At 29.9% G+C, this 26,834-nt stretch overlaps 2 protein-coding genes across 2 annotated transcripts; both read right to left on the bottom strand.

Annotated features, from left to right (window-relative positions):
• Nucleotides 1–1,683: 1,683 nt before the first annotated feature.
• Nucleotides 1,684–3,958, bottom strand: LOC114418256 (protein CURVATURE THYLAKOID 1B, chloroplastic-like). Its single transcript, XM_028383512.1, has 6 exons — nucleotides 3,521–3,958; nucleotides 3,221–3,324; nucleotides 3,037–3,123; nucleotides 2,848–2,910; nucleotides 2,230–2,267; nucleotides 1,684–2,096 (listed from the first exon to the last, which is right to left on the bottom strand). The coding sequence occupies exons 1-6, from the start codon at nucleotides 3,675–3,677 to the stop codon at nucleotides 2,039–2,041; spliced, it is 507 nt and encodes a 168-aa protein (XP_028239313.1). The 5' UTR covers nucleotides 3,678–3,958; the 3' UTR covers nucleotides 1,684–2,038.
• An 11,554-nt stretch (nucleotides 3,959–15,512) lies between these two features.
• Nucleotides 15,513–18,906, bottom strand: LOC114418257 (transcription factor bHLH57-like). Its single transcript, XM_028383513.1, has 4 exons — nucleotides 18,259–18,906; nucleotides 17,194–17,802; nucleotides 16,430–16,861; nucleotides 15,513–16,095 (listed from the first exon to the last, which is right to left on the bottom strand). Exons 1-4 carry the CDS (start codon nucleotides 18,289–18,291, stop codon nucleotides 16,012–16,014), a joined length of 1,158 nt encoding a protein of 385 aa, XP_028239314.1. The 5' UTR covers nucleotides 18,292–18,906; the 3' UTR covers nucleotides 15,513–16,011.
• Between the last annotated feature and the right edge of the window lie 7,928 nt (nucleotides 18,907–26,834).

Genomic DNA, 26,834 nt, shown 5'->3' on the forward strand with positions numbered 1-26,834 from the left:
CTCAAAACTTGTATAATTGTGTTATTAACTTATTATTTGTGAACTTGTGTTATCAACTTTAATACTTTAATTGTTATTTTAGATTTTAGAGTATAAATAAACTTTTCTTAATCATAATTATAAAACTATATATAAGAGATACTCCCTTCGAACCTAATTATAAGCAACAAAAAAAAATTAATTTTGAACCTAAATATAAATAAATACTAACTAACTTTTATCTCATTTAACGATAATATTCTTATCATATCCTTCATTTAATAAAATCTTGTTTCCAATGAATCATTTTTTTTTATTTTACAAGCACTATGAAGGATATGTTAGAAATATTTTTTGAATTAAATGTTATTAACTAAATTCTTTAATTTATGTGTCTAATAGTTAAATATGTTTATATATATAATTTTAAATTTTTTAATATATATCAGATTAAATTGAATCAATTACTGACGTAATTTGATAACTTTGTGTGTAAGTAACACTCTTCCTAGTCAACTTTGTGTGTAAGTAACACTCTTCCTAGTCAGACATATAGATTGCCACCCAGTTTTTTTATACGGTGATTGCGACCTTTATTTGATGGAATCGTATGGAAGAAAATATTGTGGCTCAAAGGATGAAAACTATCTTCTATTGACTTTGTCAATGCTTTGCAAGATGGTAATTTGGAAATTTTTCAATTATTCGTAACGATTTCTTTCATGAAATTTTTTAATGGAATTTAGTGACATCTCAACCTATGAAATCATTGGGGTGGTTCATGGTTGTCGACCACTCAGCCTTAAAAAAATAGAATAAAATTGGACAAAACGGAATTAGTTCCATAATCCCAACCAAACCAATGCAAGAAGTAGACTAGATTTCACCATATTGATTTTTTTGGAATTGAATAATTCCAATGAAAGTCAGTTCTATGATTCATTAAGACATTAACCAAGCAAAAGATAACTCAAGATGCATGTATAAGGAGTGTTGATTCCTCTAATTATGGAAAACAAATATTTCCCCAGTTCCTCAAAGTCAAAAGTTTCTGCTTACTGGGCAACTACCATTGAACTTGTTCTCCGCCACCCCAAGGTTGGGAACGGAATATAAAGGGCTGAAACTGGGGAAGGTTCATTCTAGAATAAGTTAACTAGCCCACTCCTTAAATAATACAAAATTAAGAACACCACCTTACAAATTGTGTATTTTTTGTGTGGAGATGTATGCTCTACAAAGGGGAAAGCATACAAAAGTTGAGATGCATAAGTTAACTTGGATTCATTTTATTTCCCTACCATACACAAGTCACCTCTTTGAGTTATATTTTTTTATCCATATAAATTTAGGGAGAGAAGATGGTGTTTCAGTCCAAGTCTCCAAGATAGAAAAAGTGTTTGGGCTGAAAACACATTTCTAAAGGTACTTACATTTACCTTATCCAAAAAAACGAGTGAAGATTCAAACCTTAGATACAAAATACGAATCCATGTTTTGCTGCACTCGACAAACATCTTGAGGTTTCTCTGAAATATATTATTCCTACACACTTCCTACAATACTTTTTTCTAATACATCTCTTCTCTCAGTCTCTCTTCATTACATTACCTGTTTTATCTCACCCACCTCTCTTATCTCATCCTATAATTGTAGAAATAGTTGTAGGAATAAAATTTATAAATCTCTTTGCATACTTTAACATCAAATAAAATGGAAATATTTTATCAAAGTTCTCTGAAAGCATCCTGCATGCAGATAGATAACAAATATGTTCATGAAATATTCTTTCAAAGTCATTGAATTCAGCTCAATGAACTCAATTGCTTTTTCTTATCCTTGTAGTCAACCACTACATATAATTGAGGAAATGAGATTGTCTTAAAAGTGGATCAAGATATATAAAAAGATACAATTTTTTCAGAACATATTACATTACTTGGGATAAAGTATGGTCAGAAGCTTATGGCGACAAAATGAAGCATGATGACATCTTCAATAGGAAGCAGCAAGATATGACTATTTCGTGTCAACAACATCTCAGCATTTCCTAACACTTTCAGTTGCTCCCGAGTATTTCATTGTATGTTTCTTTTACTTTCCGTACCAAAGCTTCCCTGGTATTCAATTAATCATGTTTAATGACAACTTCTTTTCATGGGAAAATTAATTGTTGAAAATCATTAATCATCAAGTTAACGATACATTGTACCAAATTATAGTAAATTATTGAAGAATAATTGTGCTCACCTGTCGGGTTTGAAAACTATGTTCTTGTATACAAACCACTGCAAAGAAACAAGTAGAAGATGAATGATAGGTTTTCATGTAGATAAAATCCAGTACTACAAGAAATTTTTTAAAACCATTCTTATGAATGTGTAATTATTAAAACCCCTAAGTTTTCTTGGCTATTCTGTATTTGTTGAATAGTGCCTCATCCTGGTTAATGGAGTTGAAGTGCATTGATTCATTTGTTAAACCAGTTAGACACAATCATCCAACAAAGTTAAAAATTATTATAAAAAATAATAAGATAGTAGAAACTAAGGGGTAGAAAAATGTAGCAAGAAACTAGAGTAAGTTCGGATTAACTTATAAAATTTTCAATTGAGATGAGTATTTGATTCCCAACCTAAAAAAGGTACTTACGAAAACATTAGATGAAAGAGCTAGTAAAAAGTTGAGGTACAAAAATTCATCTAAACTTATGCATGAAGTTCGATTCATTTCACTTCCTTGCTTCATTTATTGTTCTCTTGTAAGTACTTGTTGAGAAACTAATCCAAATTGGTTCTAGATTCCTTGCCGATTGTTATGAGCATAAATGGTGTAATCAATGCCAGCAATTAAGTATACTTCACTTACCCCAGTGTATCCAATGCCTACAATCTCAAGAATCCCAGGAATCAAAGGAAGCCTATCAATTGCCTGTTCAAAGTGATACAGTAACTGCTTAGGACTATCTCAAGCATATGATCATAAAGAATTGCCAGTTGTAACTAGCAGGCAATAATGATCAAAGAATTCTCAAAAATAAACATTTAAATAACCTACTGAGATCAATCCAACTGAGCCCCACAATGCAACCACCCCAACCAAGGCAAGTGAACTCACTGCATACTTATCATCAACTTTGTCCCACTATGCAACCAAAATCAAGTAATTCAAGTCAGAAAAACAAAAAAGTCTCAAATTCAAACTCAAGAGATGCCCATCAAAAGAATTAAGAGACTCTTACAGTTTCTTGAAGAGTCTTGACAATCTCTGGCACCTCAGTTGGGGTAGCTTCAGCTGGTGCCTCTCCTGTGGCCATTGCCATAACTTTTCGAGCAACCTTGCGACCTGAAAAGCAACAATTGTTAAGATAAGTTCAGATATCATCTTAGGATGTCTTTGAGCTTAACCAAAAAACCAACTGATGAAGTAGGAGTTGTTCTGCGGTTATGTACACTATTTTGGTCAGATCGCTAGTCAATGTGGGACTTAAGCCATGTGTTTGGTGAAAGGATAACTTTGAAGTGTTTTGTGAGTGACTTACAATAAGCAGTGGTCTTCCATGAACGGTTCTGAGAGTGCAAAGGGGGAGGGGGGAGGCTCACACATTGAGGGGAAGCAGCTGGTGACTGTCTTGGAGCCTTGCCATCAAGAAGGGTGGAAGAAGAGGATATAGTGAGAGCAGAAGAGGTTGAGGCCATTGCAATGTTTGCTAGTGAACCCTTTTTGCAGGCTATAATTTTAACTGTCCTATGAAAGACTCTTCTTGAGTCCACCAGGGACAGAATGTGGTTCAAGTTCCTTTCCTTTTTTTTGGTGTCAAAATGTATGTGGCTTAAGTTATTGATATGTTTCTTCTGTTTCTAAATTTTTTTGGTTGTGTTAATTTCATTAGTGCTTGATAATTTGGAAATGAGTGTGGAGATGCCGTTCCCAGGGTTGGAGATGCAGCAGAACCACTCGTTTCTTTTCTTCTGGATAGTGTGTGCTGACATGGCTGCAAGATAGGACTTTTATGGTATTTCAAAGGATAGGAGGTTCCTGGTTGGGCTTTTTGAACCCAAAGCTTTCCTTAAAATGCTTATGGGTTTTTTGTTTTTTGCAAGGGCCTAACCATAGGAAAATAATACAACTAATTTCAATAGTTGATTGAGACCAACTTCTTGAAACTGCTTTCAAAAAAAATTGGGTTTATCTTTCAACCAGAAGATAAACAGGATAAAACATCTGACAAGCAGTAAAATAACAATAAATTTGATGTTGTTAGAGGAAGCTTTAGAGTAACTATAAAAAATGTTAAGTCCCCGGTCAGAATAATGATAATTCGTACAACAATAGCAATCAACCAATTTTAAAATTGAGAAGCACTTAAAATCAGCTAGGGTAGTTTACATAGGTAAAAAGTACCATGGAACCTAGCTTGAATTTGGTTGGCATGGCTGGATGCAATATATATACAATTAATTTGATAAATATATTTGGTACGGTTCAAATTATAACAATTTTAAATTATTTGTTATCATTTTGCTATTTTAATGTTTGTGAATCTAATTTTTGTCTTTTTATTTTTTTACCCCTCATGTGTAACGATTCCGTTTGTAATTTTATCAACAAAATTATATTTTCGATATTGAACCTCCTCCCTCCCAAAATTCCCCCACTCCTTGCTCCCCATCCAGTATCCTCCCACACACACACAAAATAACAAACAACAATGGTTGAGGGGGAAGTGAGTGGGGACTGGGAAGTTTGAGGGGAAGTGGAGGGGGTGTAGGGATTTGAGGAGTGGACAAAAGAAGGATTTCACAAGTGTTGGTAGTGCCAATAGCACTATTGGTAGTGTAAATAGTAGCTTTTGTTAGGTGATACCTTAACATATCTTATGATTTGGACTGAAATGATTGACGTAACGAGTCGTTTCAGTACGTCATCTAATAAGCCCATGCATCATAACAAAATCTTGATGCCTTCGATGGCCTTCTTCACATATTTTTTTAATACAAAATTTGTAATTATTTATTGAAATTTATAGAGACTTGCAAAATCATGTCTCGCATCCTGTCTGATAAATTTCATACATGATGTCATACGTTTTAATAAAATTTAGTTAACGATAAAGAAACGTATTGGTGAAAATGTGTTTCTAAAATATTAATGAATTATGTTGTTTTTAATTTAACAATTACTTTTATTACTAAATTATAATACTAAATTATAAGATGTTGTTAATAATAAATTCCTTTATACAAAATAAATAATATTATTTCATAAATTATAATTTAATATTAGTAACAAAATATTTTAATATTTGTTTTAAAATTTTAGTTTTTCAAAATTAAAGTATTTTGTATTATTTATTTCATTTACAAAACAAATCAAATTCAACAACATTAATAAAAAATTATCTAAATTTTAAATATATTAAATATATTAAATAATGCAATATTAAAAAAATATATTAAATATATTAAATAAAACAACATTTAAAAAATATATAAAATATTTTAAATAAAACAATGTTAAAAAATATATAACATATTAAATAAAAAAAATATAAAAAAATATTAAATAAAAATAATAACAAGTAAAATTAAAATTATTTATTTAATAATTAAATAAATAAATTATTTACAGTGTTTTTTTTTAAATTCAAAGCAAAACAAAAGAAAATACAAGTAAAAAAAATCCTAAAACAAAAACATTTACTCATAAAAAAAAATTACAACTTCAATGTTAAATATAATAAAAATTAAGTTTACCACTTCAAAGTCCTAAAATTAAAAAAAAAGGATATATATGATTTTGAAGTTGTAAATAAATAAAAAATTAAACTGAAATTGTAAAAAATTTATGATTTCAGTACAAAAAATAATAAGTCATAACACATATTATGACTTTTATCGACTTATCTATTTTTTATGATAATTTAAAATTGACCATGAAAAAACACCTAAAAAATTTGAGCCCTTTTGATTAAAAAGCCCATAGCAACTCATCAATATTTCACTCATTTGGATAAATATGTTGTAGCTAAAACATTTTTTCTTTAGTAAGCAAATCTGCACTCACAAAGCACTAGCAAAGACGAATACAACAACTTCACCTAGTGAAAGAGACTAATATTGACACTAAATAATTCAAATGGTTGAAAGGTGAGAGTCACATTGCTCTTTTTACTAAAATGTATATGCAAATATAGGACCACTACTTCCCCCTCCCCCACCCCTCACTCATGAGTCCCCATTGTACAATTATGTTTTTGTCTTTGGTTTAACTTCATCCCAATCCAACACTCATCATGTCATGTGGTTCCATGCAGGGCATCTTTTTCTGGTATGGGTAGTGTGTGCAAAACAGAAAACAGAATTACCCAATCTAGTATGGCATCACATTCTTGCTTCCCCCAAACAAAAACTCACCCCTCTAGTCTCTACCAACTGTATTATGAGCTCATCACTCTCATGAGTCATCACCCATTTCATCAGTCACGCTTGCTTACCCTTCCTCACACGGCTCAACACAATATTTTTCAGCACATTACAACCCACCATATCGGACAATACTCATGCATGTTCATCATTTTGCACCAACTAGCTAGACACGTGCATGTTCAATTGAAACTATAAGATTGACCTAGTAACTAGAAAAGAGTGAAGGAAGAAGAAAAAAGGTAATCCTCCAACTAACATTTATAACAAAAACTAACAAACTAACATTTATTTTTTTTTTAAAAAAAAACTAAACACGTGTTCGATTGTTCATTTGTGTGCCAACCTAAAAAACAGTTCAAGTATGGTAAGTGGTAACTCTATTTGTAGCTAGAGATGGGATTGTTGTATATTAAGAACCTTTTTAGTATTGATTTGATTTGTGTGTAACGCAAATAGCTAGTCCATGTTTTCACATCAAACAAAAGGTGAAACTCAAATTACGGCTTTCGATATAAGTTAATTAAGAGCGTGCTTTTGAAGATTTTAATGCACATTTTTTAATTTAATATACAAAATGAAGAAAGGAAGAAGGAATAATATGTTACGTCGAAATAAGAGTTTTTTTTTTTTTTGTTCTTCAAACTGACATTTAGATTTTTAAATTATGTAATATATTTTTCTCAATAAAATATATTTCTAAATGCTAAAATAAATGCGAAAGCTATTTTTAGGTTATTTTTTAAAGAAGCTAACTAAAATATCATAATTTTTTAAAATTAATTTTTCATTTGAACTTTCTTCGAAAAAGCACACAAACTAAAGCCTATAATCTACCTTTAACTTGCTTAGCCGACTTTTGGTCTAAGGCTCAAAGCATGCGTCGCCGGAAGATGGTAGTGAACTCAAACCCATGCTGAAAATATATATCTCCAACTTTCCTTAAAAATTGCGATTAGAAATAAGGTATAACCGTTAATTATTAATTAGTGTGGCATAAATAGCAATTACTTCTTTATCTTAAATTCTTTTCTCATTGTATACTATTTTACATTGTATTAGTTCACCCCAGCAAAAAAAAAATATCGTATTAATTAGTTCACTCTCCTTATCATATCCACATGAAAGATTCACAAAGAAATTTTTTAATTTAACTAGCAATAAAAAAAAATTAATGGGTCAATTACTTGGGTGAGGTTTTATAGTTTCATGCTTGGAATGGCACACAAATTAAGTTGAGAGGTTAATTAGCTTAGGTTCCTGAAAACCATATAGTCTGAGTAGTCTCGGAGAGAAGATCTCTGCCTCTCTGTCACTGATCTGCATGCCTCACGATTCGAATCTCTGCCATTTCTCCCCCACACTCACACGTCCTAACTCCTAAGTCCTAATCACCCAAAAGGCCAAAACCGATGGTCAAAGACACACATCACATACAAAAGAAAACAAGAAAACAAATGCCCTATTAGGTGATTAGTGCGCCATTCAACTTTTTTCAAAAATTATGATATTAATATAAAATAGTTCCATAAAAAATAATAAATAATTTTTATCAGAGATCGTAACAGATATTTTTTTCTTAACATAATTTTTTAAAGTATTTTTATTTTGTATATATATATATTATATATATTAGCTTCTGTTCTAATCACACCTCAGAACCTAGCTAGCTCATTTCTAACTTCAAATAAGTGGAAAGTGGAAGCTCTTAACTTTTCACCATGATGCTGTAAAGTTTATTGAAGAGGCCAAGGTCAGAATCAGAAAGGTTCTCTTTGGAATTTGAAGCTCCTAAGACAATTAACCCAGCTAGATCTGGCTGTTGTTTCTGTTGCTCGTGCTATATGGCACGAACACTGTTTACCCGAATTACCAATTATGCATATCCCATCTTCTTAACTTTGGAACTTATTAGCATTTTGGGGCAGATGCCTTCGTGTTTGTTTCTGCAGGCTTCTCTCTTATCACTATGTGTGTATATATCATATTGCTGCCAAAAATAAGGGCACGCACTACCAAACCCACTAAAAATATGATACAAGTCAAAATTTCCAAGACACCAAAAATTAGAACAAGACCCCAGATTAAACCATTTTTAAAAAAATTTCAACTATGGAGAAATTAACATACTAGACTACAAAATTTATCAATATTTTTTAAAATTTTAATTAATCATTTAGTCCTTATAGTTTCATAATTTGTATATTTTAATCTTTATAGTTTTAAATTGGTTTTTTTAATCCATATAGTTTATATTTTAATTTTCTTTTACTTCTCGTAGTTTGAAAGTGGTTTTTTTAGTCCTTATAGTTTATTTTAATTCTCTTTTAGTCCTTATAGTTTGAAAGTGGTCTTTTTAGTCCTCATACTTTATATTTTAATTCTCTTTTAGTCTTTACCATCAAAATAAGAGTAATATTATCAATTACAATTAACTACAAAAACATTAGTAAGTAATTTATAACTAATTTATCGCAAGATAATTTGTAATAAAAAAATAGTGGATAATTTATAATTAATTTGTAGCTAATTATTTTTATATCTTTTTGTAGTAATCACTAAAAGGTAATTAAAATACAAATTATAAAGACTAGAAAGACCACAGTTAAACTATAAGGATTAAAAGATAATTAAAATGTAAACTATATGACCTAAAAAAATCATTTTTAAACTATAGGGACTAAAAAGTACGAATTGTGAAACTATAAAAATCTAATGAGTAATTTAACCTTTTTATAATTATAAAAACTTTAAAAAATATTTAAGAAAGGGCTAGAATCATAGTCCTTTGAGTGAATGACATGCTCCTTTATCACTAAACCATATGATATCATTTAAATATTTGATATAAAATATAATATTAATATAAGTTTTATTCGAAAATAATTCAAAAATTCAAACTTTATTTTTTTTTAATTTATTATATTTTTTAATTTTATATATTATCTTTTTAAATATAATATATAAAATTAAATTCTACTTTTGCATAAATTAAAATATGTATACCTATATAAGCTTTATTTTTATTTCATATATCATATGTTTATAATCTTACGTATTTTTATCACATTATTCAAAATTTATTTTATATAATAAATATATAATATAAATTTTATCTTTAATATGTATTTTATTATCTTTTAAAATATTTATATATATGATTTAATGATAATATTTTTTTTACCTATATTCAGATATTCTTGTTATTTATTATAATAGTATTTTTTATATTTATATTTAAATTTATTTAATCAGATACATAATTTTCTTAAAGAATTAAATTATATAGTAAAGATACATAACTAAATAAAAGAACAATATTTTATATTTTTTAAAATATTTATGTATGTGATTTATTGACATTATTTTTTTTATCTATATTACAATAAAAAACATGAATATCTTAATATAGATAAAAAATATTGTCACTAAATCACATGTATTATTTTAAAAGACAAATATAATATATAAATTAAAAATAAAATTACACATTCTAATTTATGTGAAAATAGAATTTAATTTTATATATTATATTTTAAAATATAATATATAAGATTATAAAAATATAATACATTAAAAAAAGAATAAAATTTGAATTTTGAACAATTTTTGTATAAAAGTTATATTAATACTATATTTTGCATAAATATTCAAATGAATACTTGTGTGTAGTGATAAAAGAATGTGTTTCACGTTTAAAATTTAGCAATCAACATATAAACTTAATTTTGAGACTTGGATAGTATATTTTGAAATATAAGAAAACTCAAATATTGAATTAAAAATTAGAGGGTCCGACTTAGGGAAATAGAAAAAATAATTAAGGGGATGAATTTTGTAACTAAGCCTGATGTTTTAAATTTTATAATTGTAAAAAAATCCATTGAGGTTTATTTCAATTCTTTAAAATTCAATATTAAACATAAAAAAATATAAAGTGTAAGTGGAGTGGATAAAAAAGTAATCCTATATATGAGTCATTTAATTAAAAGATGACAAGATCTTAAATAATAAGTCATATTATTAGTTACATATTGCCCATAAGGTGAAAATTACAAGTCCGAGTGTTTATAATCTATTGGTCTAGTTAAGGAAGATATCAGTACCCTTTAGTATAGCATTTTTTGGGTACATAGTACCCTTTTATTTGTTTTAATCGGTTACTTAATTCATTATGCTATTTATGAAATAATTTGTTAATGGGCCAAAATTAGTTTGGATTTGATATTTAAGAGAATGTCGATATTTCAAAATGTTGTGTAGCGTATAATCATTCTTTAAAAAAGTGTAATTTTATAAATAATGATAAAAACAACGTTAACATCATCATTTTTCTTTTTGTCTAGAAAGAAAATAGAATTGGATTTTATGCATTTATGTAATGCACTGTCCCATCCCCATCACCTGTGAAGGACGTAGTCTTATAGCATGCATTATGCATAGTCACGTAACCCGTGGGACGGGCTATGCTAAGCAGCAAAGCATAATAATAGTGGCGTAGCGTAGGTCAATGATTTGCAGATTCTGGTTCTGATCAAATGGTCGTAGTGCGGTCCCCCGAATGGAAAACTCATTGCCCTTGCTTCTGATTTTGATCCTAGCCATTAGCAATAGGTGTGTTAGCGTTATCATAGGTAAAAACCAATACCTACAATGAGTTTCAGCCAGGTTATGCAAGCCACATAATTAAGTAAAATCCACCTTCATTTATATGTGAAATGATACTAAGAATAGTACTTCATTAAACTGCTGATGCTATTTCTATTTGTCTTCCTTTTTTATCCTAGCTTTTAATCACCAATCGTCTCAATATTATATATAAACAATTGTTTCTTCGTTAGATAAAAGTTAGATTTGAGCAGTCCTAGTGCTTAACTATTTTTTGTTAAAAAGAACTTTGAAAAAAGGGAAGAATACCTTTTTCAATTCTATAAGATTTTGGTATTCAACAACCAAAAATGATTTAGAGCATGTTTGAAAATAAAATATTTTAGAAAAGTAATAACTATTTGAAAGAATAAGTCAGTGAATAGTATATTTGTTGCGGTGGTTAGGATAAATATTGATGAAATTAGTGTTTTAATTGATTTAATCTTTTGTATAAAAGGAAAAAAAAAAAAAGAAGGAAATATAACTTCTCTATTCTACGGTTTAGGTATGCCACAACCAAGAACCGGCTAGAACATGTTTCAAAACAAATTACTATTTCACAAAATAAAATTATTTTTAAAAAAAAATTAAAAAATTATAATTTTATTTAAACTAAGTTAATTTAACTAAATGTGTTGTTAAAAATAAATGTCTATTAAAATAAATCAAAGTTGTTTATTAAACTGTTAATAGTTCACGACAATTATTGAATATATGTTTGATTGGTAGTTTGCAAATTAGTTAAATTTCAAAAGTATCTTAATAATTATTTTTCGCAAACTGAAACTTTATTAGACTAAATTTTAATCTCAAATATTTTTGACAACAACGTGATATTAAATTATTTTTCTCCTCAAATTAAGTTTAAAACACTTCCCCGATAAGTAAATATATTAGGAATCCTATGAGTTGAAGATATTTTTATTTTCTTATTAAATTGTTTAATAAAAGAATACGTTATGAAAAAATGTGCTCTTCTTTTTTATATCCTTAGAATAGGATTTACATTAATCATACTAATGATAGAATGAAAATACAAGACTAAGCGGGAAGTTCGAAGAATGTCTCATCTTTTCCAATAAAACAGTCGCTTAGTCCAAGAACTTCTGACAAGTCTTCCTTCTGGGTTCATTAATGTCAAGGTTGGTGTTGTTGCCCCGAGGACATGGTGTTACCATGCAAAGCTTAGATATTAGTATAAATTGAAAATTTATTCTTTACACTAAAATTATATAAAAAAATAGTTGGAAAAAGTTTATATCATCGTGAAAAAAAATATAAATAATACGAATAGAATTCATCATTTCATTTTTTTAATCAAAAAAAATAATATATATATATATATATATATATATATATTGATACGGAGTATTTTTTAGTTTTATTGATATGATTAGTTTTTGTAAAAAAAATATGATTAATCATTTAAGTAATTTTTTTCTTTTAATTATATTTTTTAACAGCGGAGAATGAGATATCTGAAGGAAAATCATGTATTACCCGTAATTTTGGGTAAGGGAGGATTATGCTATACTCATGTTCATTCTAGACATTAGTAAATTGTAACCTTCATGTAAGATCAGTGGAGGGAACTACTATCCACTTGTAATAGATGAAATGATTTATTTGTAACTCTTTGATAGTTTAGTTTTACTCACACTAGCGACATACTAGTATTCATGATCTCATATTTGTGAACGACAATGCAGCTGGATGACGTTTAAATTTAATTAGGGAAACTAGTTCATAAAAAAATATTATATCCTTTTTACAGATCTCATTATAATTTTTTAATACTTTATACTAAAAAAAACATTAAATAAAAAGTAAATGCATTTTTTTTTTACAAAAACACTTGTATAATTTCCATAGTAATAGAAGTGTCAATACTATAGTGTACTAAGCTTTGATGCAGCCACCCTTATTAGGGACTGTCTTTTGGTAAATTCAATTTTAAAGTTTAGATATAAATTAGCATATGCCTACAATTCTCAAGGACGACTCCAAATTTAGATGCATCATCCTTTAGTCGAAGAATTCTATGTACTATCATTTTACAATCTATCTCAAAGCTCACATTCTACATTCCTATTCCTATGATCCATAAAAAAAGTAAATATATTTATTGTTTTAGAAACATCAAAAAATTAATTTTTACTATACAAAGTAAGATTATTAAAATAAAAATATTAAAAGAAGATTTATTTAAAATTAATTGTCAATGTTGACTTTCCCTTCATGTCAAGCAAGATCACACACAAAGAAATGATTGGGAAGTACCTCAATTTTATTCATCAAACCCGTGACTTGGTGGCAAATTCCATCATTAGCATGTTTGCTTAACGTTTGGGGAGCTCTCATCTATAGTGAATTTAAATCACTAGCTAGTAATTAGATGTAACAAAATATCCCAATTATGATTCTGAAAATGCACCAGCTAAGAAATTTTTTGTCTTTGTATGTACGTGGCATGACTTTGTGAACTCTAACATGCAATCTGAGATAAGGAGTGCTGGATTATGAAAAAATAGAAGCAAAGTTAGTAATGATGAGTGATGAATCAAGAGAGTAGGGAAAGTTAGTGGCCTGAGAAGGCATGATGGGGCTCTAAATTAATTGGGACAGAGAGAAGGTTGTAGGCCTTGGAGACACAAAGGAAAAAGAAAAAATAGAAGGAAGAGAAAAAAGCTAAGCAGGAAGGCATCAACAATGGGAAAAGAGGTACACCACACTAGGCATCAGCAACTCGAGGGCCAAAAATGAATAGGACTAAGGCTGGGGCTGGGCCTGAAAAGGAGAGGCTGGTTTTGTCCTTCTGACACATTTGCACATGGGGATGGCTGCTACTTTTGTTCCTCTCTCTGTAATTGTGAGAAAGACAAATGCATTCATTATACAATTTTATTTTTCTGGGAGAGAAATTTTTTTACTATAATTTTATACTTTAATTGATTTAATCGATAAAGATCCACCTCATAATATTCACAAATTTTAATTTTTTTAGGTGAAGCCTTTCTTAGCGATAACATGTAAATGATTATGAATATTTTTTTTTTCTTATTGACTGAGACAATTCTGTTATAAATATAATTTGACTGAATAAAAAATTGAACTTTCATTTATGACGTCCTAAGAAATTAACCCCTATTCACTCTTGAAGTGACAATTTTTTAATCCACTCCAATGTTTAATTTTTAAAAAATGTTCGAGGAGAGACAAACATATTATACAGCTTTTACTTTTGGGAGAGACAAATATTTGATATAACTTTACTATTGGGAGAGACAAATATATTGTATTATAATGATAATTTTATTATCCCTCAGGCAGGGTGGTGGTGCTGTGTGGGGCTATGGGATTGAGACTGCCCCTTCATCATTATGTTGACTTCCCCCGTTAGCCTTGATACAGCTTCTCGTCAAACACCTTTCACCATAGGGAATTTTCCACCACGTCACACTCCTCTTTTGCCCTTTTTCTCCTTGGCTTTGGAATGATGCTAGCTAATGAGCAAAAATGCATGAACCATTTGCTTGCAAGCAAAACAAGTCCATTTTCAAATCTGACAGTGGTGTCAAGGAGTGTCTCACCCGATATGGCTCATTGCCCTTACTTCAATTCTCAATTTCACTAATCTGGATTCCAAGTGGGCAAAGATAATACAAAGACGTAATGCCATTGTTGGGAAACAATCAAAGTTGTAGTAATTGTTGAATAGCACAATAAGTTTTTTTTTTATTTTTATAAAAGACAAAAATACATTGTGATTCTGTTTAATAGCACATGGATTGTGCCACATTATTATTATGTCAATTAACCAATCATTAATTAGAACAAGGGTTTGTGAACATTTTGTTTTTGAGTAGGCGGGGAAGGAGTTTACAAATACGACAATCAATAAGTTTGAATTAGAGAAATTAAAGATTTGAGAACATCATTGTACATAAACCTTTATATACAGATTAGAGACATGTCATTATCAGCTATGTCTCAATCATAGGCAGCATAAATATGATATTATTTCAATACAACTCCTAGTGTACATTCTGTCTTTTCAAGGGGAATATCGTGATAGCATTCACATTATAACCTCCCCATTCCTATCAGAACAAATACACAATTTTTTTTTACTGTAACTCTCATCTGCATTTCTATATATAACACATAATATAAAAGTCCCTGGCCAGTTTTGTATGTGCTTACAAAGTAATGCTTTCTTTTCCTTAAGAAATGTAAACTGAAACCATTATAAATCTAAGATGAGAACTAAATGAAATATTACACTCACATATAAAATTATACAAAATACTCTCTTAGGTTGCAATCTGGTTATATATATTTCCTTGAATACCGTTGCTACTTTATTTGTTTTTGATTATTTATTTATTTTGTTAGATAGTGGCAAATTGGATCATGCTGCCATAAACTCGAGGAGGCCGAAAAGAACCCATCAGAAAGTGAGCATATACATTATGAAACATCTTTTATAGTATACGGCCATCACGCAAAGTCAATATAAAAAGAGAAGCATCATTCCCCTCCCTAGTAAATCGTAATGATGAAAACTCCAAAATTTTCAAAGTGGGGCCCTCCTTCTTCTAATGGGCCCTACCCTCTATTATCCCCCACCACCATACCACAATCCAAATTCTCAATGCACCAAAAAAACAAATTAACAAGCAATTCACCATAATATCATACAACAAAACTTGCATTTTAATCTATAACACAAGAGAAAACCATTTGAGCAGCAAATAATATATCACCACATGCCTTATCCTCCTTCAGTAGTACCATCATCATATATTATCTCTAAGTTACCAACTAACATTATACATTTCATATTGTTATGTAGACAAGAAATGGGTGCACTGTGTTCCCCGTTTCCCTATCTTCCTTGCAATGATTCGTCCTTTATTCTTCTGCTACCACCCCCTAAGATTGGAGCTAGTGGTCTCTAGCTACCATTAATGAAGCTGAATATTTGATGAACTGCTTCTGCAATGTCACTTGCTGAACATAGCTTACAATCTTCTTCAATCTACATTGTAACCACACACCACGCCAAAGTCCATTATTTGTCACCAAAAATTATAAAATAAAATTAAAAAAGGAGAAAAAGTGTAAATTGTGGTACGGCACAAAGAATATACTAATGTTAAATGAATAGTAATTTACCAAAGGTCCAAAAGGAAATTCCCTCTATAATTATAATTATAATGATAGACAATGTTGGAAATAGGGAAGGCAGGTTTTTGCTTAGATTGCAAGTCAGAAAAGAATAGTACACTGACTTGATTCCACTTTGTAGAGTTGACCATATTTTTTAAAAATAAAAATACTTTGAGGTGAAAACTCAAAAGACATAGTAATACCTTGAGATTGAGGGAGTAAAGGACAGAAGTCTCTGAGGAGGTGATGTTGAGGTGCAGAATGGTTAGCCTAAGGTCCTCCAAAGCAACAATGACCTTTAACAATTGTCCTGGCCTCCTTTGGCACTCAATTTTCAAGTTCACATGGGTTTGAATCAAGGTCACTTTTATGTCTGCTGCCTCTGACTTGTTTTCTGCCTTCACTTCATCCCCACAGTTCACTTCATCACTAGTTGATGACCTCATTCCATAGCCATGTGGTGATGATAATGACGATGGTGGTGGGGGCTTACACAACATGGTGGAAGAAGAAGAAGAACCACCACCACCCTCTTCATTCTTTCTCATCCTTTTTTGTGCCTCAAGGGACTGAAGCAACTGCTCCAACTCCTTCACAAAATCTATTGCTCCCCCAATTATTGAGGCTTGGTCACCCTATACCCCATGAACAAGAATTCAATACATCAATATCAATAAAAAGGATAAAAAAACAAAAACATAATTTTTGAGCACCCGACACTGAAAAAGATTGGATTTTTAGCACGGATAAAGCAAGAGAAGGGACTTTGAGAAGGAGAAAACTTTGTTACATGCACTTTCTTGGATATTTTTGGTACTGTTTATGCAAATTACCCAAGTAAAATTTTAATTCCAAAATGGTAAACAACATCAAAAGTACTTAAAAAAATTGTCCTTTGAGAAAATGGGGTTCAGAATTGGACTTCATATATATTTAAAAAAAAAATGATTGCATATAATGCACATACCCTTTGAATATATGAAGGTGGCATGAGGGATCTAAGGACACTGAGGTGGTCATTCATTTGGCGTCGCCGGTTGCGTTCAACAGCAATGTGGGTCATGCGTTGGTTCTCCACATCTTCCTTGTTCTTGCTTGGCCTTGTTCTCTTTCTCTTTCTCCTTTCCCTTGTTGCTGCTGGCTGAGATTTGGGGCATGTTTGTGAAACTTTCTGTGGTTCCTGGTTGCACTCATAGTTCACTTTCTCAAAACATGAAATTGAAAGTGGGTGTTGGAGTTCATTGCTTTCTGACTTCACTGGTGACTGCATCTCCAACATGTCATGTGTCACACAACTCTCTAGCTCCAATGCTGCTTGCACTTGTGCTTCCATTCTTGGAATGTAGGCTATTCCCTCCCATGGCTTCTTCATGTGCTGCAGCCTCAGAAGTGTTTGAAAGTTTGGCTCTTTCAAAGGGAAAAACTGTGGGGATTCCACACTCTGAAGCATCTGAAGGAACGGCATGTTGTCCTCTAAGCTAGATATCAGAAACTGCTCTTCCTCTTCTAGTCTCAGGCTTTCTTCATCCACCAGAACTTGGTCCAAACAATTCACTTCCAAAGGGTCTCCAAAGAACTGCAAGAGAAAGAATATATCACAAGGAATTAGAAATAATGGTAAGAGGATGAGAAGAGAGAGTGAGGTATTGGTTGTACTTCACTTTCATACACCCCAACTTTAATTCAAAAGAAGGAATATATGGTTCCATTAATGGGGTTGAGGTTGGGTCAGAATGGAGAAAAAAGGGCAAGACTATGCAGGAAAAGTGAGCAATAAAAAAGGAACGAAAGTGGAATGTCAACAAGGGGGGCAGATACATGTATTTTTTCAGGAAAGTAGAAGCACAATGCATTTAATGCAAGCGTTTTGAGGAGTAAATGCAGTACTTTTCTTGGTTCTAGAAATGGGGTTGGAGGAAAAGGAAAAGGAAGAAGAAAGAAAAAGCGGTGGATGGGAAAGTAAGGAAAAGAAAGTAGAAAGTAGTATCATTAGTAATAACAAAGTTATATAATAGTAAGTAACACTACATACACAGGAATTGAGGGGTCCTTGGAGCCTTTCCATGATGAAAGCTGAGCAGTAGTGATCAAAGTAGTAGTAGTAGTGTTAATTAAATGCTGCTACCTTAGGGAGTGTATGAGGGTGACCAACATTCCGTATGGTAGTGATAGCTAACAAAAGAATGGTAATAAATGTAATCCCTATGGAGAAGCAGAGCGAGACCCCATATGAGAAACAAACACCCCCGCAATATATTATTCCTTTGTGTTTTCTGATATGATATGGCTTTGATACCCTCTTTCTTATATAAAACTATATAGAAGAATAATAATAAATGATGTGCTTGGAACCAGTCTCAGGTCACAAAACAGTAGTAGTAGGAGTAGGAGGGGAGAGTGGTATGATATATATCCAAAGAGAGAGTAAAGAGGTAAGAAATGAAAGGTGGAAAGTTCTCAACTGGGGTTACAAGAGATATGCTAGAGATTGATATGTATTTGAAACAGTAGTGGGAAGAGTTGGTGAGTGTGTGAAGAGAGAGAGAGAGAGAGTGAGGGAGTTAGACTTAGTTGTCTGGTTTACAAGGTCCCAAGCATTATTGGCGGTGGCAGTTTTGTCCAACAGCGGGGACAGACAGTTGTGGGACTCTCCCCCATCTCTCTCTTCTCTCTCATGCGAGAGAAAAAGTACGGTAAAGCCAGGAAGGGTTTTATTAAAAAAAAAAATGGAAAGGAAGTAGCTCTGGCCTCTGGAAAGGGCTTCTGTGGATTGTGTGGTCTGCATGATGATGATGGAACATGTCCAATTTCCTATTCAGGCTAACATTAGTTACACATAAGAACAAAATCACATTACATACGTAATATTTATTCTAATATTTTGTTATCCAAGTTAGTGTTAAATAAATAATACCTTTTTCATTTCAAATAATTGTTGCTAACGTCTGAATCAACTTTCGAATTTTTGTTAGAACTTAGAAGTACTGTTTAATGTCTAACTTTTGTCTCAAATAAAATTGCTTTAGAAGAAAAAGATTGTGAGAAATAAAAAAAAAATATTGTTTTAATTTCATACAGATCGAGAAAAATTAGAAATTGACTAAAGAAAATAATAAATATAAAAAATAATTTTATTGTTAATATTACATTAAAAATTAAAATAAAATTTGTTAGTGGCAAAAATTAACTAAATTGGAAAAAAAATTGTTATACAACAATTCTCATTAATTATTATGAGATGTATGCTAACATTGTTATCCAAGTTATTAAAAGGGCTGGACAATCAACATTACCTTGGTGTAATTGAAATTAGATCACATCTGCTAAAAATAATAGTTAGATTTTCAATAAAAATTAGTTATTGAGGGATATATTTCACACCTAAAATATAATAATAAAAAAAGTGAAAGAATATGGAGACATACACAGCATATAGGTGACCATAATAATAAGTTGGGACCACTTAAATTATTGCACAAATCTAAATTATAAGTACTTTTATAAGTTTAATGATCTTACATTAATAATATAAAATATTTTTACAAGATCATCTAATCATAATTCATTTGTTAATATATTTTTAAAGTAATTATTATATAAAATAATAATTTAACATAAAAAATCATATAAATAAAATTTATGATATATGTTAGATTATAAATAAATAATGATATAAAAATTTTTATACTCTCAATTTATAACCTTTTTCTCATTTTTTATTCAATTGTAACTATTCAATTAGGCCCAAGAGAACAAGAGATCTTCCTAAAAAGAACTATTCATCAAGAAGAATTTTAGTTGTTCAAAAGGGAATCTGACAATGTTTGGAACAAATGAAAAATGGGAAACAAAAAGCACGGATAAAAAGTAATCCTTTTAACGCTTTGTTTATTTTTCATTTTTCAAAATCATAAATATCTTCTACTAAAGATAATTTTATTTAAATCATATAAAATTATTATTAACCATCCTTCCAACCTTTCTTACACAATCAGGAAGAAAGACAATGTAAAAGAAAAACTTGTGAGACTCATTACTTTTTGGATCCTGTCAATTTGGACGGAGACCGATTGAAACTTTTTTGTACTATTTAAAACATCAATTTACCTTTATTTTACACACCTCTATATTTATTTAAGAATTTTTATGTCATTGTAGATGCAAACTTTTTTTTTACACAAACAAAGAAAAGAATTTATAACTCTTTCTTTTTATTTTATTTCCAATCAAACAATCTAAAAATCATTTCAATCTTCCGTTCTTTTTTCTTGCTTTTTATTCACTTTCTTTCCTATACTTTCTTTTTGGAACCAGACAAAGGCTTAACTGCTTAAGCACAACCATAAAAGTATAAAAGTTAACTCCGAATTCTTAATCATTTATGTTAAATAATATGCTATTATTTTTTGTATATTAGTTCTTGAAGCCCATCGAGATTTCAATTATTTATGCATTGAGATTTCAATAATTTACGTAACAGTTTTCAGAGCATAACTTTATCCAGAGGACATGGCTTCTTTACCCCGTAGTAGTTCAAGTAGTCAATTTATACTGCGCATGGAGAGCTACCGTGCAAGTACGAAGGTAAAGCCTCTTTCTTGTTCATTAATTGTGCGACATGATAATACTGTCACTAACCTATATTCGGTTTTGATGCACATTACGATTTCTGTTACTCGAACCAGATTGATTTATAAACCCTCTAGTTAAAACTTAAAAATATAATTATGTTGATAATTAACTAAGTTTACACGAGTTTCTTTATCGTTGTTTATCTCGTTCATTTTTTGAAGATAAAAATAAAATCACGGATAACTTGAGTTGTTTATAGACATTACCTTTTTTAGTTAAGAAAATAACTGTTTTTTTATCCGTGTGATGTAACTTAAAAAATTACAATTTTTTTATTTAATATTTGTCATTATGATATATATATATATATATATATATATATATATATATATATATATATAATTTATCTAACAATTATAAAGTTATCACGTGAAATTTTTTTAATTTTTATCATTTCATTTATGTCATCTATAAATTTTTTGAGTTTTACTTTTACGTATTTTAAATATTTCAATTTTCAAATTTTATTTTTTAACTAACCTTGAATTGTTTTATAATAAGAAAAAAATAAACAGGGAATTTAAATGTCATATGTAAAGCATTAAAAGAAAATAGAATTTACAAATAAGAGAAAAATAGTAATTAATGAATATAACATGAATACTTTTTTTATTTTCTTCCTATTAAGGAGTTATATAATATATTTTTTTCTGATTTACTCTATTAAAATTAGTTCACTATTAGTTTCTCTTTTTAAATAAAAAATAATGAAAAATTAAAATGAAAATTTGAAAGGTTAGAAATATGAATAGTTAAAAACTAAATTTGCATTAAAATACAATTGACAAATCATTTGAAATATAGTTATATTTTAAAAAGTGAGTAAAACATTATTTTAGCCTGAAAATGAAGGAGTCGATGAAATTAATCTCTGAAAATTAATAGAAATGATCAAAGGGATCACCAAAAGTTTAATTTACCAATAAAAGTGTTCTTTGTGTTTTTTTAATAAAAAAGTGGTCTTTGTGTTAATAGACATGAGTTGATAGTAAAAATGCTCACAAAAAAATTAAGTATTTGTTTTAGGGTATGATTAATCAGTATTTTTAAGATATTGGTTAAAGAATTAAAGTAAATATTTATTATATAAATCATAAGATAATATAATTTTTTTTATAAATAAATTTTTTTTATCTCTTAATTAAAATATCTTTTTTAAGTTTTTAAAGCACTTGTTAACAATTCTCTATAAGAATTGTATTTGACAAATTAATCCTTTGATTTTACCCTTTCATTCTTTATGATTTCCTCCCTTGCCATTTCTCTCACTTATTACGTATATATCCTTTTTTTAATCTTTTATCACATCCTTCTTCTGGCTTTGTCTTTTCTTTGTTATCTCATTTTATTATCTAAGTTTCTCTTATTGGTTTGACATGACTAGTCATCCCCATAACTATATATATAAGAGAAATAAAGTTAAATCCTAAAAATCAATTGAGATGAAGTGAAATTATATTATATATATATAAAAGTTACATCCTAGAAATGGAGACATGTGAAACTTTTTAACAGTACTCTTCCAAATGCTTGCTAAAATAGATGATACATACAAAGAGACATACTATACTGACCCTAAGAGGCTAATACCAAATTAAATTTCATCTTAAAACCTTTAAATAAAGTTTCCTAACAAATACTCCATATAAGATGTGCCTAAAAAATTAAGGCAAGTGTAACTTTGTAACACAGAGAGCCATAGGGCCTGGCCCGCGGCAGCTTTTGCCCTGAAATCTGAAAAAACTCTCATCATCTTCATTTCTATTGCATACAGCATACAGTTTCTAGTGAGCATTTTTGTATTTGGCTGCGTCTCAAGTCTAGAATAAGAGAGTTGGTTAAAAATCACTTTTCACAATTCACAAACGCGCCTACCGTCCTTGTTGTCTCATTTACATGTCAGGCCCTGCACCTGTTGTGTTTTTTGGTTCAAATAAATTGTTGTCAAAATTTGGACTGGGGCCCATGCCAGCAGCCAGGCTTTTTAGTTTAGCATTCAGCATGTCTTGATGTAGTTTTTGTGTGAACTTGTTTTAATGGAATCCCACTGTGTGGCCAGACTTCTAAGAATGTATTTGATTTTTCTTTATCATAAATTTCTAAACATGTGAATAGAAAAATAACAATTACTTATTTCTTCAAAAATGAACATCAAATTCTTTTTAAACGAAAAAAATGAACACATACTTTAGTCCAAGATTCAGTTACAAGTTGTTCTGGTGATAGTTAAGTTATCCTTGTGCCACTTTTCTTCCATTAATCATTAACATATTATAACAAAACAAGTGTTTTCATTCGTTTAATAAATGAGTTAGAATATGATATGAAAATGTAGTGTATTCTGTTATATGGGTGACGCCCAGTAAAACAGAGGAATGCTTTAGATAAATCTCAAAATAATGAAATTTCATTTCAATAATAGAATAAAATAGATTGTTTGATTTTGTTTTATCTACGCCAACCAATTAATCACTAATAATTGGCATTGGGAAACATGTAGGACTACCTTATCATTTACATATGATGCAAATCCTGCACTTATAATCACAACGTGGTTAAGTTTTCCCAGGTCCAACTTGAAACTTTACACTCTTGATAAGATAGAAAAAGTGTGGAGGGTAGCACAGTAGATTTTGGATAACCTGGTATTAACCACGTATATGTCAAGTGAGGGAAATGGCACAGACCAATAGTAGGCCTCAAAGGATACACACATTATCTTGGTGTCTTGTGATTGTGAAGGCAATATCAAGATCCTGCCCAAAATCTCCAACTCAGTTTGCGTAGAGAGGCCAAATAAAGACAAAGCATGTGCATGGAAAATCCAATGTATATCACGTTTCTTACTTGGATTGCTATCATGATGTCAAGCCAAGCCACTCACGCGGTTCACTGTTCCACAAGGTAGTATTCTGTTTCTGTCGTATAAGGCGATTTTCAGTTTCTTGTATTTCCCTCTCTTTAGGTAATACCCTCCTAGTCGTAGGCATTATCAGGATGCATAATTTGTCCAGATTTTACAAATTCAACATTTCCTCATATATTCTAATTTCAGTGTGACTATTACACACCCAAAAAATGTTGACAGTATCAAAATAAAATTGTTTTTAGTTTTACATTGCTTATAAATCGAAACTAAGGTAGGTAGTTTATAAACAACTTTTTAATGACCTTAAACTATCGTTAAAGCGGATAATATATTAGATGTAGTGACCTTAAATGATATAATGGACTTCAGATAATATACCATACGTATTACGTGTTTAGTCCATGTAAAGTGAGTAAATTTTGATTTTAGTTTTTTTTTTGTTAAAAAAGAAAGTTTTTTAGTTTTCATCTCTAAAATATGTGAAATTATTTTTTTCTTATGATTACGTGACACTTAATTATTTGCGTGTTTTAATAAAAACTCAAAATAGTCATCCTAGATGGTATACTAATATTTTCAGTATCATGTCAACATATGATACCTCTAAAAATATTTCTAAATCTTAGAATAAATATTTCTTATCTATCTTAAAATGAACAGGGAAAAAAATAGTAATTATAAATTTTGGAGGGACGGAAATCAAAGAAAAAAGTTTTAAGAAGTCAAATTTTGTTCATTTTAAACAAGTGATTTCAAATTTTGAGAAATGAAAAAAAAATACTTAGGAACTAAAATCAAAATTCACTTATTAGGGACTAAAATAGCCTTACTTATTTTCATTTTTTTATTTTATTTGATTAAAATCAACATGTATTATAATAATTACTTTAAAAATTATTCTAATTAGTTGATTTTTTTTTTACCGATTCCAATTAGATGATACTATAGAAATCTTTGTAAATAGGGTATTTTGATTACTTTGATAGAAGGAAAAAAAATTAAGTAGAACCACCATAATTAAAATTTGACTCTTTGGTGGAATCTTAAGATATTTTGTGAGAATCAAATTTTTTATTTGACAAAGGTTAGAATTTTGTTGGAAAGGACAATCAAGCTCATGACCTTTCTCTCTCTCATTTCTTTTTTTATCATCAAAATAGTCTTATAACTCTTAAGGAAATCAAACTTAAGTCTTCTCTCACAAACATAACATATGTTACCAATTCATCTATATCTATTGAATATCAGTCTTAGTAGAATCGGCAAAATGATCGATCTAAGCCAAATCGATTCATCGGGTCAAGAATGAAAGATGGATTTGACTGAGCCAATCCATATTTTATACGAGCTTCATTTTTTGAAGTTCAACTAGACCTGTTGACCCATATTGACTCATCTTTTTTTTTTTTTTTTTGTCTAAATTTATATAAATTCAAAAAAAAAGAAAAAATTAAAAAATTATTCGGCCAAAATAAGTCCGATTAAATTCAAGCCTATATTTCTTAAGTCTAACTTAACCTGATTTTATTTGGATTAATATTTTCTTAATTCGACTTAATGTGATCCGACAAGCTAACGGAGCAACCGATTGACCTCATCTATTTTATCAACTCTAAGCCTTAGTATATTATTCACTTTAAATGAGTAAAATCCTTATACATCATATTCCACTCGATCGATGCCAGAATCTTATCCTTTCTACACTGTATGAAGCAAATTGGATAACATCTGGGTCTTCATCTTCCTTGAACACAACTTGATGTTCCATAATCAACCCATAAGCGGAGTAACTGATTGTCCCTATCTTTTAGGGAATAAATTAGCATTTTAATTTCCTACAAATGTAAAGTAAATACTATTATATATATGGGTGTGAAAACTAAAATTGCTTTATTATATTCTTTTAGTATTTCAAATTGAAACATCCAAAATCGTAATAAAATACTTACCTGTGTAGTTTTAAGTGAATCTTCACATGTTTAATTCACATTGACAAATTAGTTCTGAGTCTAAATTTAATTTTGAGTTAAATCAACCATAGATAACATTTTAATCGAATAAAAAATATTGTGGGTTAGAATTATTCAAATAATAAATAACTTTTTTAAAAATAATTTTACAAAATACTCCTTCAAACACATTAAATTATTAATTGAGGGTATACTGTAGATGCCTTCGCTCTTGGGGCAGGAACAGTTTGGGGATGTTTTCCTTTGTCTGAACCCATAAGGACTCAATGTCCCGCACATGTGACTACTCTTAGAATTACTCGTACATTTGTAGTCATCTCACTTATGGCATTTTTTTTATCGATAAAAATTAAAGATGAACTCACTCACTTTACGCAATCAATTAAGCTACACCCACTAAACCTCACTCACGGCATCTTATTACAGGTATAAATATAATATCTTGCATAGTAATTACACCCTTTCGAGTTTCAATAACAATCATAGTAATTAGTAAGTATTCTCCAACTCTAGAACCGTGCAAAACTTACAATTCGTCTCTAGTCAGTACTACTCTCATTCAGAGTTTGAAAACTATTTTAACTCTTACACTGTCCAACGTTGACTTCAGAATCTTGTCGTTGTTCACCAAGGACACCACGGAAGGTGGAGAATGGGGACAGATTATGTAACTTGGTGATTCGTCAAAATAGAGTGTATTTGTTGGAATAGAACCTATGATCAATACAGAAAAATTTCTTAGTGGTGGGAGATTTAAGGTAATATACATGAGATCATAGGTTTAAACCTCGGTATGACCATTAAACACACACAAAAAAATACAAAAAAATTTCTTTTCACATTTTGTCTTTGGTAACGTGTACAATCGGATAGCCAAACAAAGTCATGTTAAAAGAGTTTCGATCACCAATAGTTATAGCATCAACAAATTCAATTGATAGTACAGTAAAACAGACAGCTGAAAACCTTTACAATCTTGTGCTTGTGAAGCGCAAAACTTGTCGGTAATACACTCCAAAACACAATACAGTTGCTCATCTGGTTCGGAAGGGACCCTTTTGTATTTAACATCATTGATGCATTAAGGTGACCAAGGCAAACTTGTATTAGATTGTACCAAAAGAAGTTTTAAACGAA

Source organism: Glycine soja, chromosome 7 (genome assembly GCF_004193775.1).
Source record: "Glycine soja cultivar W05 chromosome 7, ASM419377v2, whole genome shotgun sequence".
Lineage (NCBI taxonomy): Eukaryota > Viridiplantae > Streptophyta > Magnoliopsida > Fabales > Fabaceae > Glycine > Glycine soja.